Source organism: Balaenoptera ricei, chromosome 7 (genome assembly GCF_028023285.1).
Source record: "Balaenoptera ricei isolate mBalRic1 chromosome 7, mBalRic1.hap2, whole genome shotgun sequence".
Taxonomy (NCBI): domain Eukaryota; kingdom Metazoa; phylum Chordata; class Mammalia; order Artiodactyla; family Balaenopteridae; genus Balaenoptera; species Balaenoptera ricei.
The window spans coordinates 1,580,907-1,598,306 of NC_082645.1; the positions used below are offsets into that span (position 1 = coordinate 1,580,907).

At 46.6% G+C, this 17,400-nt stretch overlaps 1 protein-coding gene across 1 annotated transcript in view; it reads left to right on the top strand.

The window, feature by feature from the left end:
- Window positions 1-5,061: 5,061 nt before the first annotated feature.
- Window positions 5,062-17,400, top strand: part of TMEM163 (transmembrane protein 163) — a 256,319-nt gene continuing 243,980 nt past the window's right edge. The window contains exons 1-2 of the mRNA XM_059927621.1: window positions 5,062-5,373; window positions 11,179-11,298. Of these exons, the coding sequence (XP_059783604.1) occupies window positions 5,172-5,373; window positions 11,179-11,298 (322 nt within the window). The 5' untranslated portion in view covers window positions 5,062-5,171. The remainder of the gene's footprint in view (window positions 5,374-11,178; window positions 11,299-17,400) is intronic.

Sequence of the window (17,400 nt, forward strand, 5' to 3'; positions counted from 1 at the left end):
TTCTGGATAACTGGTTGCAGCTTCAGCACTTGCTGCTTCACCTTGTACTTTTATATTATGGAGATGGTTTCTTTTCTTAAACATCATGAACTATCCTTTGCTGGCTTCAGACTTTTCTTATGCGGCTTCCCCATCTCTCTCAACCTTCACTGCACTGAAGAGAGTTAGGGCCTTGTCCTGGATGGGGCTTTGGCTTAAGGGAATGTTGTGTTTGGTTTGATTTTCTATCCAGACCACTAAAACTTTTTTCATATCAGCAGTAAGCCTGTTCTGCTTTCTTATCATTCATGTGTTCACTGGAGTAACACTGTTAAGTTCCTTCAAGAACTTTTCCTTTTCATTTGCAACAAGGCTAACTATTTAGGGCAAAGAGGCCTATCTCAGCTTTTGACATGCCTTCCTCACTAAGCTTAGTCACTTCTAGTTTTTGCCTTAAAGTGAGAGAGGTGTGACTCTTCCTTTTACCTGAATACTTAGATGCCAATGTAGGGTTATTTTTATTTTTATTTTTTTTCCAATGTAGGGTTATTAACTGGCCTAACGGCTGGTGGTGGAGCAGTCAGAACACACACAGCATTTATCGATTAAGTTCACCATCTTTTATGGGCACGGTTTGTGGAGCCCCAAAACAATTACAATAGTAACATCAAAGATCACTGACCACAGATCATAACAAATATAATAATCATTTAAAAAGTTTGAAATATCGTGAGAATTACCAAAATGTGAGACGCATAGTGAGCAAATGCTTTTGGAAAAATGATGTCAATAGATTTGCTGGATGTGGGGTTGCCTCAAACCTTCAATTTGTTAAAAAATGCAACCTGCAAAGTATAGTAAAGCAAAGCACAATAAAAGAAGGCATGCCTATACTGAAGATGTAAAGGGGAATAAATAGCAAAAAAAAAGACACCACTCAATTTGTGGTCTTTCAATAGTCAGGTTACATGTTCATGTGCTCTTACCCAAATGTGACTTTCTAAAGTGTCCTGGTGGAAGCCCCCTGATTTAAGAATTTGAGATTTCACGAAATTCACAAAAGTTCCTAAATCCTTAAATATACTAACAAGTTCCAGTAAAAGCCAGTGGAATAGGCTGAAAATTGTGACTCAGTTTAATTCTATGTCATATTCTTTCTAACCATTATTCATGAACATTGTACTCCTGATGACCATATTAAAGTTTCCAAGTAACTTTAAAGTATTATTAAAGACCCCATGTACTTTGTCTTTCCATGGTTTCTCTTCTGCAATGGGCAAAATTTAAGGTTAGGATGTCTACCTCTACTCAAGCCTTCCCATCTCCCCCACTTAATTTTACTTCTTTAAAAGTAGACTTTATTTTTTCGGACAGTTTTAGATTGCAGAAAAATTGAGAAGATAGTATAGAAAGTTGCAATATACCCTGCACCCAGTTTCCCCTATTATTGACATCTTATGTTAGTATGGTACATTGCTTCCATTAATGAATTATAATTGATACATTATTATTACTAAGGCCCCAATTGTTCAGATGTTTTAAATTTTAACCTAATGTTCTTTTTCTGTTCCAGCATCCCATCCAGGATATTTTACATTTAATTGTCATGTCTCTCTAGGCTCCTCTTGGCTGTGACAGTTAAGGCTCCCTTTTCATAACAATTATTATATTACTGTAAGTTATTTGGTACTATTCACTATTGTGATCATGAAATAGAATGCATTATTAGTACCTACACACATAGTTTAAACATCAATATGATGACCTAACGATATAATGAAGGAGGAGTAAAACAATAAATATTTAATATGTAGTTGCTTCTATAAATGCTCAGATCTGTATCAGAAATCATAAAATAGTCAGATACTTGTACCCATTTATAATTCAAGAGCAATAAGACAAGACTCTGGAATATTACTGACACTTTTTCTTTATTTTTGACATTTTGAAGTAAGAGCTAAATAAAAAATACTCATATACACATTTGGAATTACTGGGCCTGTGACAGTTATACATTTGACAGGTGCTGATGTATTGATTGCCATGGGTGGAACTGGTGTCACTGTCTTGATTTTCCAAAACAGTGAACAAAGTACAATCTCTCCTAGATTTATGCAGTAGTTGCATTTACAGAAAATCCAGTGTGTACTCAAATGGTGCAAAAAAATATTTTGTCTATATGGAAAACAGTTAAAGTTCTAATGTAATTAGAAGCACATTTTAACCGCCCCAAATGTCCAGTCTGACACACAAACAACCCCTGTGCTGCAAAATCCTGCCCTGGAGGCACTTCCTGCGTCCTCCTCCATCTCCCGTTAAATGCCACTGCCCCCTTCTCATCATTGTGAGAAACAATCAAAGCACATGCAAATTTCCAAAACGCCCCCTAGGGGGCGGTACTGCTGTGGGCTGAGGTGCTAGACGGCGTAACAGGGGACTTGCCTTGATTTCTTCCTTTGTAAAATGAGGATAGCAGTGGTTAAGGGATGGAGACAATGCACGTAAAACACTTAGCAAGGTGCCTAGCACACAGTACCTCCTCCAGAATGTAAGATAATATTATCTCCCCAACAGCAGAGATTGGGGGAACACTGTGTTCCCCCAGATAGATGCGGGTGAGTGAAGATGGGAATCAGGCAAGCACCACATTCCCTGCCTCCAACATGAAACAAGGAGTGAATTATTAAACACTTAGAGCTCACAAAAAGGAGAGCCCGGGGAGAGCCGGAGTCAGAGAAATCTTTCTGGAGGAGACAAGATTGGCTTATTGAGCCAGGGCAGCTGGTACTTGAAGGAAAATATATTTATCCCATGAATAATAAATAACTCCTAGACCCTTACGTCTCAGAGCGTGGTCTTCAGACTAGCGGCATCAGCAGCGCCTGGAGGTTTGTTAGAAATCTTAGCTTTTACCCTAGACCCACAGAGTTAGAATATGCATTTTAACAAGAATCCCAGGTGTTCAACTGCACATTCACAGTTGCGATGTGATGGCCTAGAGAACCAACTGAGGAACCAGAGGAAAGAACAATAATACTTTATCCTTTGAGAGAACACAGACCTTGGGTGCTTGTGTGAGAGGAATAGAGAGAGGAGAGAGAGAGAGAAAAGTTCAGATTGTGGAGGGTAGTTAGGTAGTGAGAATCTCAAAGGTGGTCCTAGAGCAATCAATCTATATCAGAATGTGTGTGTTATTCAAATGAAGAGCCTCTGCCAGATCCCAGATTTACTGAATCAGAATCTCAAAGAACAAGGAATCAGCATTTAAATAAATTAAAAAAAAAAGCTTCCCCAGATGATTTAAGAATGGGGAGGGACTAACACACCACTGTAAAACAATTATACTCCAATAAAAACGTTTAAAAAAAAAAGGAATGGGAAGGGAGCTTTAAAAAATACCCACCTTATCACCTGTGATATTAGAATCTCTAGCAGCAGCTGAGTCCTGGGTATTTTTGTTTGTAAACTCCCCAGGTGATTCTTATGTTTGAGAGCCATTGACGGATTAAATGCGAAAACCTGGAGGAAAACAGTCTGGGTGGGAGAGAGTAACAGAGGTGTGTGTGTTGGGCTGTCTGCAAATACCCGAAGGCTGTCTACCTCAGAAGAGAGAACCAAGACCAGTGGGTAAAAATTTTCGTTGTTTTTTGTCCAAAGAATCATAGCGTTTTTCTTTGCTTTTTCCCCCTTCCTTTCCTCCCTCCCTTCCTAGCAAGAAGGGGCCTTTGAAACGCCCTAGTCCCAACTCTTTCCGCTTGTAGTTAGATGAGTGGTCCAAAAGGTAAAGTGAGCTGGCCAAGGTCAACTCAGATATTCTCATTCCAACCCTACAACAGCAACAAAATAAAATGAGACCCTCTTCCCAGTGCTGGTGCTGTTTCCACTGCACGACAAAGGCATTTAAATCCCGTTCCGATTTCCATCGCAGGCAAAGCGAGAATGAGAAAGGAAACGGGTTACTCTTCAGAAAACAGGGTGCCGTTCCCCACAGTAGGCAGGCTTTAAACGAGGAATTGGCATTTTAGAGAACTCGTTAAATCTGAAGACTGATTATACATAGGAAGGTGAAATCTAGGTTCGTGAATTTGGATGTTGCTATTACATTCAAGCTGAATCTGACAAATGGCCTATCCCCCCTCGGCACCTCTCCGAGCTACACCGCCGGGCGTGGGTCCCGGAGTGGACGAATTCGCCGCCTCGCTGCGGAGATGAGCCCGACGGCGCAAAGGGACGAGCTCCGCGCGCTCAGAGGTGGGGACAGTTGGCCGCGCCAAGAAAGCCAGGGGAGGGCTTCGTGTAGGAGGGAGGCTTCCATCGGAGGCCTGAAGTACGGGCAAGACTCGGCTACTCAGAGGGGGAGTAGAGAGCTGGTGGGGGACCGGCTGGGACCAAGGCCCAGGGGCAGTCGCAAGGGGGGCGGGGTAGGGTCCAAACATCTTCTAGAACGCCCTGTGCTCCTAAGATACCCGGTCCCCTTAAGTTGGTGCTGGAGGGCAATCGAAGCTCCTAGAAGAAGGCCCGACACGGATGGGCTTGGGGGCAGGTGAACCTCGTTTCCCCGGGATGGGCGGTGAGAATGGCAGCCCAGGCAGGAGACCCTCCACAGTGTCTGAAGCCTGTGCGACTCCAGAGGAGAAAGATGCCCAATTAGGGCGCTGATGGCTTTTCTACCCAAGCGCGGCCGCAGGCTTCTCGGACGGTAAAGGAGTGGAGTCCGGGGTCGGGGTGGGGGGTGGGGCGGTCTCCTCTGGTCACCATCCCGCGGCACGAGTGGGGCAGGTCTCCCGTCACACCCTCACCGGGCCCTGCCCCGGTCGCCTGCTAGTCACGGCTCTCCCAGTCGTCCTCCCACACCGCCGAGCCTCCGGGTATCAGGCCCGGCCGCATCCCTCCCTTCCCACCGGCCTCGGAGCGCCGGCTCCGGCGCCCGTGCCTCGGGGCGGGTCCCTGCCGCACGCACCTGCCCCCGGGGGCGGAGCGCGGCGCCGACTACTGGGCTCCAGGCTCTGCCACCGGCCACGCGAGCCGCGCCGCGCCCGCACCCCCCGCCCCCTGCCGCCGCCGCACCTCCACTCCGCGGCGCCCGCCCTCCCTCTCCGCGCGGTCGGTGCGTCCCTCCGCCTGTTCCCAGCCGCTGCGCCTCGCACTTCTGACTCGAGTCCCCGCCGCGCTCGTCGTCGCCGCCGCGCGCCATGGAGCCGGCCGTGGGCAGCGAGCGCCGCAGCCCCCCGGGCCCCGCCGTCCCGCCACCGCCCCGGGTCCACGCGCCCTTGGCCGCCGCCCCCGGGCCGGGCCCGCTGAGCTCCCCCGCGCGCGAGCCGCCGCAGCCCGAGGAGGAGCGGCAGCTGCGGATCAGCGAGAGCGGCCAGTTCAGCGACGGGCTGGAGGATCGAGGTGAGCGCGCGCCGCCCCGGGCCCCTTCCCCCGGCCCGGCCCCTTCCTCCCGCCCGGCGGGCGCGCTGAGGAGCCGCTGCTCCGGGCCCGCCTCTCCCCGCCGGCGGGTGGGGCCGGGCGCGGGGCTCGGCGCCTCGGCGCGCGCGGGGGCGCGGAGCCGGGACTTCCCGCGAAGGCGCGGAGAGCAGAGGGCGGCAGCCCCACCTCCCTCGGCCGGCGCCGCCGGGGCCGCCGAGACTCCGCCGGAACCGCGAACCGTGCTGCCTCCTGGGCGACCCCGCCGGGGCCCGCGCCCTCCTCTCGGCCAGCCCTGGTCCCTCCGGCGCCCACTGGAAAAGTTTGCAGGAGGCGTGTGTGTGTGTGTGTGTGTGTGTGATTTTTTTTTTTTTTTCCTTTGCTTTCGGAGCCGAGCGCTCCCGGGGACTGCGTGTCCCGCTCAGTTGGGAGGGTCCTGAGCTCGGTGCATCCTCCTTCCCGAGCCCCCTGCGGCCCCCGCCGGCTCCCCGGGAGAACTTCCCTCTGCGGATTTAGCCTTGAGGAGTCCCTCGGCGACCGCCCCGGCGAACGGGAGTCGGGTGACTCCCGACTCTCATTTACAGGGGACCCAGTTTACCGTGGGTCACTGCCCCGCTGTCTGCCGGTGGGGGGAGAGGCCTGGGACACTTGGATTTGGGCCACCAATCCTGGATGGATGCCACTGGAACCTGATGGTTCCCGGAGCGCCCATCCCTAGCCCCTTCAGAATCCTTCCCCAGACACTGGCCTGGAAGCCTGCAAACGTCCCTTTCCGGGGAGGCCAAACCCGACCCTCCGACCGACAGCTGATGCCGCCTTTGAGTTGCCCATAAGAAATGGGAGAGACTACCCTATTCATTGCCGTGTCTCTCTACATTCCTCTTTTTCTCCCTCTCTCGTTTCCTTTTGGCTCAGAGGGGGCCCTCTTCGTAGCCACGTCGGTACCTTCTCTGCTTCTTGCTGAATCGAAATCCAAATCGGCCCCCTCAAGAAGACTCAATGGCTTTCCTACACCCGGTTAGTGGCCGAAACGGGATTCTGACAGCCGGCCCTTCAGGGGGAGCCGGCCCATCGCCACCTCCACCCCCTGTTCTTGGAAGCCTTATTTTGTTGGCTGCGGCGGACTTGTATATTTCAGTCTTCGCAGGTTTCTGTCCTATTCTTAGTATCTCCTGTACATTTTTATTCCGGTTTAGTGTTCGGATGCACGATCTCTTCTTTCCTCTTAGAAATTTTGAACTGTAGCATGTGAAGCATGCAAACGGCAATTCCCAGAGAGTCGGCAGGGATGCCCGGGTGAGAACTGGAGCCCCTCCAGGTGCAACGAGTTCCGCGCCTGTGTTGCAGTTTCTCCTCCTGTTCTCACCTAACTCGATTATCATTTTCCAGCTGATGGTGGGTGACATCACAAGCACCCAGCAAAACCTGTTATTTTTAGTGTAGGTCGTGTTAATTACCTTTCCCACTGTAACTAATGTTGTAGGATTATAAAATTTTTGCACTGAAGAAAGACCGAACTCTAGGCTGGGCTTATTTTTGTAGCATTGCAGGTCATCTGTAAAAGCTGGCCTATTTCTCCCCGCCTCACAAAATGATAGGAGGGAAAAAAGTGCTAGGGCCAGTTAATATTTAGTGTCATTTTGTAGCTCATGCTCAAGTGTAAAAAGCCCTTCTGAATTTATTCTTTAGGTTATTTTTCACTGGTCAACTGAATTTCATTTTCCATTATGTTATAGCATGAAAGCATTCACTGTTCATAAACTGTCACTGTGTGAAAGCGCTGCATGTCGCACACTGCCTCTCTGTTAAGATGAACCCTGTCCCCCAAAGAACCCAGCGCCATGTGGCATTGAAAGCTGAAAGTCAGTGTGACATTCTTCTATTTGACCCATTCCTGGCAGCAAAGAGTTAATGCTGAATGAGTCATTTTTATTAAATAAATCAGAAGCTTAACTAAGGAGGTTTCTTATAATATTTTGTGTTTGTGTTATTTTTTCTTAACGGGGCTGCATCTTTCCAATATCGATTTTTTGTGTCCCTTGGGAACTGTTCAATTGCTGCTACCTTTTTCCTAATGGTGAGAGGATTTGGGGAGGAGGAGGCGTCAGCAGTTGCCTGATGTGTATCTCTACATCATGCCTGGCTTGCTTTCTTCGAGGCCTAAATACCTACCAATGGGTATGTGTGTTTGTGGTGGGTGGGCAGCTGGATTTGTACCTATACTGGGCCTTCTCTCTTGCCCTAAATTCCTTCTGAGCTATCAGGACCCTGTGACAGGCTCCATTTAACTTTGATCAAAGGCTTGCTTTATAAAAATCTAGTGTTTGGAGGCTTGAGAGGTATTTTTTCCTTAGAAGTGATGTGGGCTGGTTCCCAGAACCCTAATGAGCTCATATATCAGCCAAATGACACTGCAGTTACTGAGCCTTGTAGTTCAGGGAGCAAGAGCTTTGTGGTCCAAGACCTTTAGGGACTAAAACAAAACATAGGCCAAGTTTGTCTTACGCATTTCCACGCCCTACCTTTTAATACCCACTCTTCTCCCCACAGGTGTTTCCCCATCATTCTGCCCCAAGCCTTAGGGCCCTAGAGTGTTACATGCTTCAGCATTTCCTACTACCTTCCCATCTAATGAATATACCCCTTCCTTCAGAGAATCCAAGCGTGACTAACTCTTAGGAGAAAGCAATTGGAACTAATTCATACTAGCATGGAAATGACTGATGGCTTCAATCTCCCTGCATATATTTGCATCTCCTCCACCCCAAATAAGGTATCAGTCCTTCATTAATACAACCCTTATGCTTACTGTTGCCAGGCCCAAATTACCAATAGGTGAAATTCAAGTGAGATTAAAAATTTGAATGTGGAGGCCAGCTATGGGTAGGAAGGATCCAGCCCTGTGTGCAAATCTGAGGCCTGCCTTGGCTTCTGTAGGCTGCGCTGCTTTTCTTCTACCTTTGACACACAGCTTCCTGAAAGCTTCAGGAATTCTCAGCACATCTCTGTGGCTTGCACGTGTGCGTGCAGCTAACACGGGGCGGAGGTGGTGGCACCATTCATTTATGAGCTGGGTCCTCATAGGTCATTATACCCCACACCCTCTGAGGAGTGGGAAGTTTTCCATTCTTGGTATTGGCTCTATTTTTAGGAAGGAAAACTAGCAGGAAACAGAAGGTTGGATAGAAATGGGAAAGTTCTTCCCTTCTTGGACAGTCTTCCAATTTACTCCAGTGTTTAAAGTTTGAAGTATCTCCTGGGGAAGCACATACAGGATCAGATCTGGGGAAGAACTACCAGTCCTGTTGATCAGAGGATTCAACTGCCACCTTAGCAGGGCAGTGCAGCCCAGGTGAGCTGGCATTCCAGACTCCCTCCAAGGGGAGTGCTGGCCCACTCTGGGGCGAGGCACATGATTGGTCTGTGCGGTCAGCTCCAGTCATACTGTTGGAAACAGCTGGCTTTGGTAGGGAAAATAAATGTCATGTGTTGGAATTGAAAACCCAGATCCTTGTTGTTTTTCTTAGGAAATTAAATCTACTTCTAGAAGAAACCTCGTTTGTAGCCCCAGTGGATAACCTCTCAAGATGGTTGCTGTCAAAGTACCCAGCAAATGAACTGCTTATTTGAGTCAGTACTTAAGTGTTACAGCTTCACTCCTCTTGAAAATCAATTGGCCAGGATGAAAGAAAGATTTCCATATCATTTGGGCAAAGGGAAATAAATTATTGGGAGTCACTGGGACCTGCTTCTTCTAGGTTGTGGCTTTAACTGGAGTCGAGGGTGATCACAGTTGAAAATTAGAATGGGGTGTTTTTCAGCAGCTAGGGAAGCAGACAAAGGGACAGTTTGAAATCACTTGTACCCAGGGCACAATTTGATAAGAGAGAAGGTTTTTCTTTTTTCCATCCAAGTGCATTTTTAAAGGAAGGTTTGGGGAGATTTTTACAGTGAGGTGATGGAGATGGAGTTTATTACCTACCTTTTGCAAATTTATCTACCTTTTGGTTGTAAATAAGTCTACAGGTTTCAATGATTAAAAAATCTGTGGGGCCTTCCCTGGTGGCGCAGTGGTTGAGAATCCTGCCAATTCAGCGGACACGGGTTCGAGCCCTGGTCCGGGAAGATCCCACATGCCGTGGAGCAACTAAGCCCGTGTGCCACAACTACTGAACCTGCACCCTAGAGCCTGCAAGCCACAACTACTGAGCCCACGTGCCACAACTACTGAAGCCCGTGTGCCTAGAGCCCATGCTCCACAACAAGAGAAGCCACTGCATTGAGAAGCCTGCGCACCGCAGCGAAGAGTAGCCCCCACCCACCACAACTAGAGAAAGCCCGCGTGCAGCAACGAAGACCCAACACAGCCAAAAATAAAATAGAAAATAAAATAAAATAAATTTATTAAAAAAAAAAATCTGCGGCTGTACACTGGACTCAGTAAGCAGGCTTCTCCACATTTCCTGTTTACTTAGGCCTTCTTAAGGGTGTTTGAATCTGGGTAGTTAATGGAATTGGGAAGTTTTAACAGGGTCCTTGTTATAATTTTTGAACAGGATGCAGTTTTTGGCAACCAGAGGCTTAATGTGGTACCCAGTCAGTCTAACGGGAAGATGCCTTTTCCACAGTGCTTAGGTGTGATTTGTCGCACACTGTGCCTTATTTTACAGGTGGGTGCTTAAGCTCTGACTGCCAATTCCTTCATCATTTGGAGCTGTTGTGATGAGGGTGCCCCACCTCTGAAAGGTGTATTATGGGTTGTTTGGCCAGAGATGTTGTCCTGTTTATGTAGAATGCCGGGCTGAGAGTTTGGTTCTTCATGCAACTAAGAGATGCCGTGTATGATCTCTTTACAAAGGAGAAGAAAGAATATAAATCAAGATCATGCTGGAGATGTTTTAGTCTTCAACCCATGGCTGCAGAAGCTTGGGCACTGCCTCAGAGTCGTCCTGAATTTCTGTTGCTGTTGAGGACTCTCAGTGTTGAAAGCATAGGAGACGAAATCAAACCTTTCTTACACGTGACCCACCTGGGAAGTGACCTCCAGTTTTAGCGGGTTTACCCCGCTGCAATACTGTGAGAATTTTTTGACATTTGACTGATACAAAGGAATAGATACTATAGAGCAGAAAGAGGAGGGAAGAAAACGTGGCGTGTAATTTAGGCCTGGTGGCTGCTGGTTGTGGTTAAAGAGAAATGGTCCTCCTTCTGTTAACTGTTGAGGGGAGGCATGGAGGCATTTGTATTCCACAACTCCGAAACCCGGTCCGCCGGTTAGGGCCATGCTGATGGAGCAATGCAAATCAGTGCCACGCCGAGGAGCACAAATGCCCAGCCAGATGTGGGCTATCTGTGCTATTTTTCTAACGAAAAATTCTCGTTAGAAGGAGCAGCACCTATGTGAGCCAGTGAGCCACAGGGGCAGGGCGATGGCTGGGGTCATATGTCAGGTCAGGACGTGGTAGGTACTTTACAAAGAAGACAGCTGCCATTACCCTGCGGAAACACGAGCCAGATATTGCCAGAACCCGAGATCTTTCAAGAGAGGCCAGAAAGCTTGATTTCCATGCGACTCTCCTAAATGTTAAAACACCTCTTGGATAACTGAATCACTTTGCTGTACACCTGAAACTAACACAGTGTTGTAGATCAACTATATTTCAATGAAAAAACCCCACATCTTGGCCCGCGGGCTGTCAGTTTGCAATCCTTGGCTAAGAAAGAATAGCTCTAGTTGTGGGTTTCTTAATAAGGAAATGCCTAACTTCCTTTTCTCCTTGTTTTTGTCAGGCTTACTAGAAAGCAGCACTCGGCTAAAACCCCACGAAGCCCAGAACTACAGAAAGAAGGCGTTGTGGGTCTCCTGGTTCTCCATTATTGTCACACTGGCCCTGGCAGTGGCTGCCTTTAGTGAGTATCCGGAGTCTTGCTGATCGACGTATGTGCCGGTGTTGCCTGTTTTATTCTCTCACTCCTATGGGATGTGCTTTTGCTTTTAGCTATCATTGATGAGTAAATTTTTTTCAGTGGTTGCATAGTCAGGATGCTTATAAATTAGCAAAATGGCTTCTCTGCTCTGCAGAGGCAAGAGGTGGTTAAGAAGAAGAAATGGAGAACGGGACCGGGAGCTTTGGCTCTCATCAGTATGCGGGTTCGTGGCAGTAGATTCTGGCTGCCAGCTGAATAGTGAAAATATTCTCTTGGTGGATGCCTTCAGCCTGGGCTGACATGTGACAAATATACATGCTTGAGATTCGTATTTTGAGCTTCATGCCACCAGATGAGTGCAATCGTTCCCCCGATTGTATCTGCGTAAGGTTTAGAATAAAATCATCCGTACATTTTAATGAAAGGAGAATGGGAGGGTCCTCTCTCAAGTTTTCAGTGGCCACGGAAGCAGAAATATTTATTATAATCAAGAAGAACTAAGACAACTGAACACTTTCTGCCCATGGATGATCCTTTGTCCGTGTTAGGAAGCCCCATGACATGCGTTGTTCTCTGCTAACATTTGCAGCCTATAGAGATGTGTGTGTGGTGTTTATTCTTAATCGTGCAGTGATTCACAAGCTTAAGCAGTGACATTCAGCTTCAGCTCAACCTTGCTGGAAACCACAGTGTTATTTATTTATTTTCTTTAATGCTAGGGAAAAGAATGTATTTTGTGCATTTCGTGATTAATTTATGACTTTAACAAAGATCTATATTCTAAGTGATGAGTATCGTACGAGGTGTCTCATGTGACACCCCACAGAGTAGGAGAAGAAAGGGCTGTGTCCGCCGGAAGATGCTGGCCTGTGTGTGTTTGAAATTCCGTTCTGCACAGTTAGAGCTGCTGCTGGAAGTTGGTGTTGGCTCCCAAGAGGGAATATTAGAATTTGACCGAGTGCTCCCCGCAAAACTCAGCATATTTTCCTGGAAGCAATTTATATTGGAAACGCTGTACCATGTCTTGGCTTTTTGTTTTGTTTTGTTTTTTTGTTTTTTGTTTTTTTAAAGCCACACATTTAGCAGCCAAGGATAATGCATTTCAGGGTAGAAACATTTACCAGTGAGCCAGACATCTGATCAAGAGGAATTCTGGGAAGGGTAAGCTGGGACGAAGTGAGAGAGTGGCATGGACATATATACACGACCAAATGTAAAATAGATAGCTAGTGGGAAGCAGCCGCATAGCACAGGGAGATCAGCTCGGTGCTTTGTGACCACCTAGAGGGGTGGGATAGGGAGGGTGGGAGGGAGATGCGAGAGGGAGGGGATATGGGGATATATGTATACGTATAGCTGATTCACTTTGTTATACAGCAGAAACTAACACAACATTGTAAAGCAATTACACTCCAATAAAGATGTATAAAAAAAAAAAGGAATTCTGATTCCTGAAAATAGCTACTCCTCCTTTTTTTTTTTTTTAAATGCTGAAACAAGAATAACGAGCCCGATTGATGTCCCTGGAGGATAATTTGGTCACGGTGGCTGGTGGTGGGGTCCGAATCTGACACCATAATTTACATATGGAAAGAAAGAGGAACGCCAGGAAAGGAGAGGTGATTTACAAACAGAATAATAGTTACTCAGATGCGTGGCTGTGTGCCTGATAGAGATGTTAACGACTCTGTAATGTGGGTGTTTGAATGAGGACCTGAATGTGAAGAAATACTGAGCAAGTCTTTCCTTTGGGAGAAGAGTCCTACATTTGATGTCTTTAATCTCAGAATAAGAACAAATTAGGAGGAAATTTTGGTTTCCCGTATTATGTCTGATCAGTTGGATTATCATAAAAACTTTGTTCCATTTCTTATAATAGGAAAAGACTGTTGCATAATGCATATGGAATTCGAATATTGCTTTGTGAGAAGCGTTCTGTTTCTTTTCAGAACGATCTTACCACTTTTTTATGGCAAGCAAACAATTTAACTCCTGTAAGTTCTTGCCTATAAAACGTTGGCATTGACATATACATGATATGATCTTTGTTGCTTTCTATGGTACATTCAATTTGTTCCCAAGTTGCTTTCAACTTGTTCTGGTCCAGTGAAACCAAAACATGTAGAAGATAAACTATATTTTTTCCCGCTTTAACTACAGAGTAGCTGCAGTGTATGTGCACCTGTCTGTGTTTCGTACTTTAGACCCTTGAGGTGGCCTGTGGCTGTGTTGTTAGCGCTGCTGGTTTTACTCTTTAGTTTCCTAAGTTTATTTTGTAACATGAAATATTAAAAAAAATTTAAGGCATCGTTTACATGTTGACAGGCCTTCGCTCAATCCTTTTCATAGTTTTGAAGGGAGAGAAAATCAGTAGAGATTAAGCAATATAAGCTGACTTTTGAAGTTGTGTAAATTAGTATTTCAAGGGAAATGGTACGTTTCAGAAAGTGCAGTAAAAGTATTTTTAGAAAAGTGTCAGAAGGAGCCCCCAGTCTTCTTCTCCAAGGAGGTGGTTGACAGAGAGATGGGATAAAATGGAATATGGTCTGGCTTGGCGAACCCCCGTTTTATCCTGTGAAGTGGTCAGGTTGAACCAGTTAGCATTTTGAAGAGAATTGCTATAGAATGCAGTGCTTTGAGATGGCAGAGAAGTGGTCGGAGTGTGTGCCCGCGCGCATGCACGCGCGTGTGTGTGTGTGTGTGTGTGTGTGTGTGTGTGTGTTGCCAGGGGGTGATAATCATGGTGAAGAGTAGAAGACTGTGTGTATTGTCATGCCTTCTTGCCACTACTGGATGGTAAACTCTTTGGGAGCAGGAAGAACATCTTTACGTGGAATCAGTACTCAAAGTTGTTGAATGAATGAACTGAGAGAGATTTTAAAAAGCATTTTTTCGGTTAGGTGGAAGGAAAAGATTTCTTAGAAATAAATTTCATCTAAACATTTGTTTAGATACCAGGCTTAGGTCTCATTTATTTTATGAACAATTGAAATCTTGTCGAGACAGCTGGAAAATCCGACAGCCGTTCTCTTGCTAAGGGCCCTGTCTTGGAGCTGTATCTGCAGGTTCAGTTAGAAACCCATCTTTATCTCCCCACCTGCCATTTTCTCTTTACTCGTAGATGCTGATTTTTAGCTGAGCATCCTCTGGAGAAAGGCTATTGTCTCTTTTGTGTTTGGAAATGAGGCTGCTGGATATATATAAGTTTGGGGGACACCTCTTTTCTCAGGGCTGGAAAGATGTGTAGTTTTACATAGTGTGTACATTGCAAATAAAGACTATTACCCTTTACTTCCTATATGCTTCCGAGTAATCAGGTATGCCATGTTTCCCAAATTAGTACTTTCCATAAGACCATTAGATGAAACTAGCTTTGGTCAGTATTACTGAGTGATCTGTGACAAATCACTTACAAATGTAACTATGGTTGACATTCATGTGTCTGGTGTAGTTTGAAAAATTAGGTGAATTTTTAAAGTTTGTGACTTGAAAGTATTTTGAGAGGAATATGTGCTTTGAAAGGGAAATGAACTATTTTTGATAATACTTGGTAATGTAGTGATTTTTTGGACCTGCTCAAATGCTGATATAAAACCAGATGGTAATGCATCTTGAATATTTCAGAGACAGCTCTAGTTTGGCTTTAGAATTACTTCTGTTTATAATCGGTAGGCAGCATGGAAAATGGCAATCCTGTTATGAACAAACCTTAAAAAAAATCTGTTTTAATAATGAGGCTAGAAAGAGAACAGAAGTTCTGTTTCAGAATTCAGGGTTTTGACATCATTGATGTCTTTGTTAGAATGATTTAGGAAAATGCATTCTAACTCTTTCTGAGCTTTGAATGAGTGCAAGTTAATTTTTAGGCACTCAATACATGTTCTGTGAGAAATGAAGATATATTTGAAACATTCTCAGGAGAAAACTTTTCCTAAGATACACAGTTCTACTTTAAAAAAAAAAGTACTCCAAACCAAGATCTTCTCAGAAAAAGCTCACTCAAAAATTTTGTGAATCAGTAGATTTAAGAATTAGAAAAATTTCTGAAAGGAGTGATTTTATATTTGGGAGTTTTAAAATAATATATCTGATTTTCATATAAACTGTTGACCCTTAAAAATGGTAGAATAAGTGTACTTATTCTTTTTATTTTTAATTTGTGAGTCCAAGAGTTGAGAGATAAGTGAAATGAAATTACAGATTCTTCTATAAACTCAGCAAAATATGTCTGGGAACTTTTTTAGGTATCTCTCAAGTGACACATTTGTGAGGTGGGAAAGAAGACAGAAGATCTTCCAGTGGCTTTCTGGTGCCCTAAGAGTAGCGTCTAAATAGTTCTAGTGGTGGGACTTTCCCGGCGGTCCAGTGGTTAAGACTCTGCTTCCAATGCAGGAGGACAGTCGGGGAACTAAGATCCCATATGACCCGCGGCGTGGCCAAAAAAAAATTTACAGCGGCCTAAAACGTGCGTCCCGATCTGACCCTTGCCCCACTTTCTCAGACACCCCACCTTCTCCTCAGGATGGGGGTGGGCATCCTTCAGCAAAGCTCATCTTCCCATGGATCTCCACGTGGCTGAATCCTCAGGGGGGCCTCCCCAGTCACCAGGACTCATCCCCCAGAGTAGTTTTACCCATCACACGGTGTATTTTCTTCATCCCAGTTTTCCCCTTTGTGTCCCCACCTCCGTTGGATGACGCCGCCTGTGAGGCCCTCGGCTCTCCTGCCTGTGTCCTTAAGACTCAGCCCCTGAACTGTTTCCCTGAACCAAAGACTTCAGCACTCGGTTTTTATTCTGCTCATAGAATGATCCTTCGTGTCGTTTGCTGTTCTTTTTTATTTCTATTGATAAAAGAAGTATGTGCACATTATAAAAATTCGTGAGGCCAGAGGCACGGTGCCAGTCTCTTTCCCATCCTAACCTCTCTCCCTGTTCCTGCGCCTCCCGGACGATGTTTGTTGCCCGTGTCTTGTATTTTCTTCTAGACATTCTCTGGGCACGGGAAGCCCAGATGTGGTGCCGTGCACGCTCCCCGTTGGTACTTAGGTTAGATATGGCGTCTTATTCTTGCTGGTCTTTCAAAGAGCCCGGCCTCTTCCCAAGCTGCTGTTTCCCTAGCGTAGTGTGAAGTCGATTCGAGGTGGAGAGTTTTCCGGAACAACTTCCCAACCACGGCCTGCCTGGGCTGCTGAGCCGGGTGACACGGTGCGGACAGGATGTGGGCAGGAAGCTTGTGAGCCACATCCTGGGCGTGCTGAGTGGGATAACTTGCTACCCGGGAGCGTGCCGGGCGAACGATAACCGGGGATGCTGATTCTGAGAGGTGGAAACCAGGAGGGAGGAACAGGCTGAAAGGCAGTTTGGGCGCCTCATCCTGACAACACGCCCTGCCTCCGGGTTCCTCCTTCACATCCTCGAGGTCGTGTCCTCACAGGTTGCTGCCTGGTCCCCTCCCCCATGCTGGCTCAGTGATGCCTCATGGATGCTTAGTAGTATTTTAGTCCCACCCCTTTGCTTACCTAGAGTCTCCTCCTGACCTTGGCCCCTCCTTCCTGGCTGTACTCGGCTCCTCCCATCTCCCAGCCATGCCAGCCCACAAACACTCCTTGTAGTTCCCCAAATGCTGCATCCAACCCTGCGCTCTCATACCCATGCACCTGCTCTGCCCTTGGCCTCAGATGCCCTTTGTTCCTGACCCCCCGCTTTGTTTTCTTGCTAAATTGTATTTCTCCCCCAAAACTGAGATGAAAGATCCCCTCTTCCAGGAAGCATACCCTGACCCTCCGGGCTGTCTGAAATGCCCCTTTTGCCCATAGCCGCGTGGGCACCCAGCAGTCAGGAACGTGACACCCAGCAGTCAGGAACGTGACACCCAATCGTTGTCGCTCTGTGCACTGATACATCCCCCTCACGGGCAGGGCGCCGTCCTCTCCAGTCTGCTTTCTCAGCCCCTAACACAGTTGGCGCTCAGATATTGGTTGGACTGGAGTAATTTTGACATCTTCCTGCTGAGGCCATCGTGGCTGCAGCTGGTCGAGGATGTACATTTGCAGGTAAAGAGCTCCGAAAAAGGCACGGCAGCG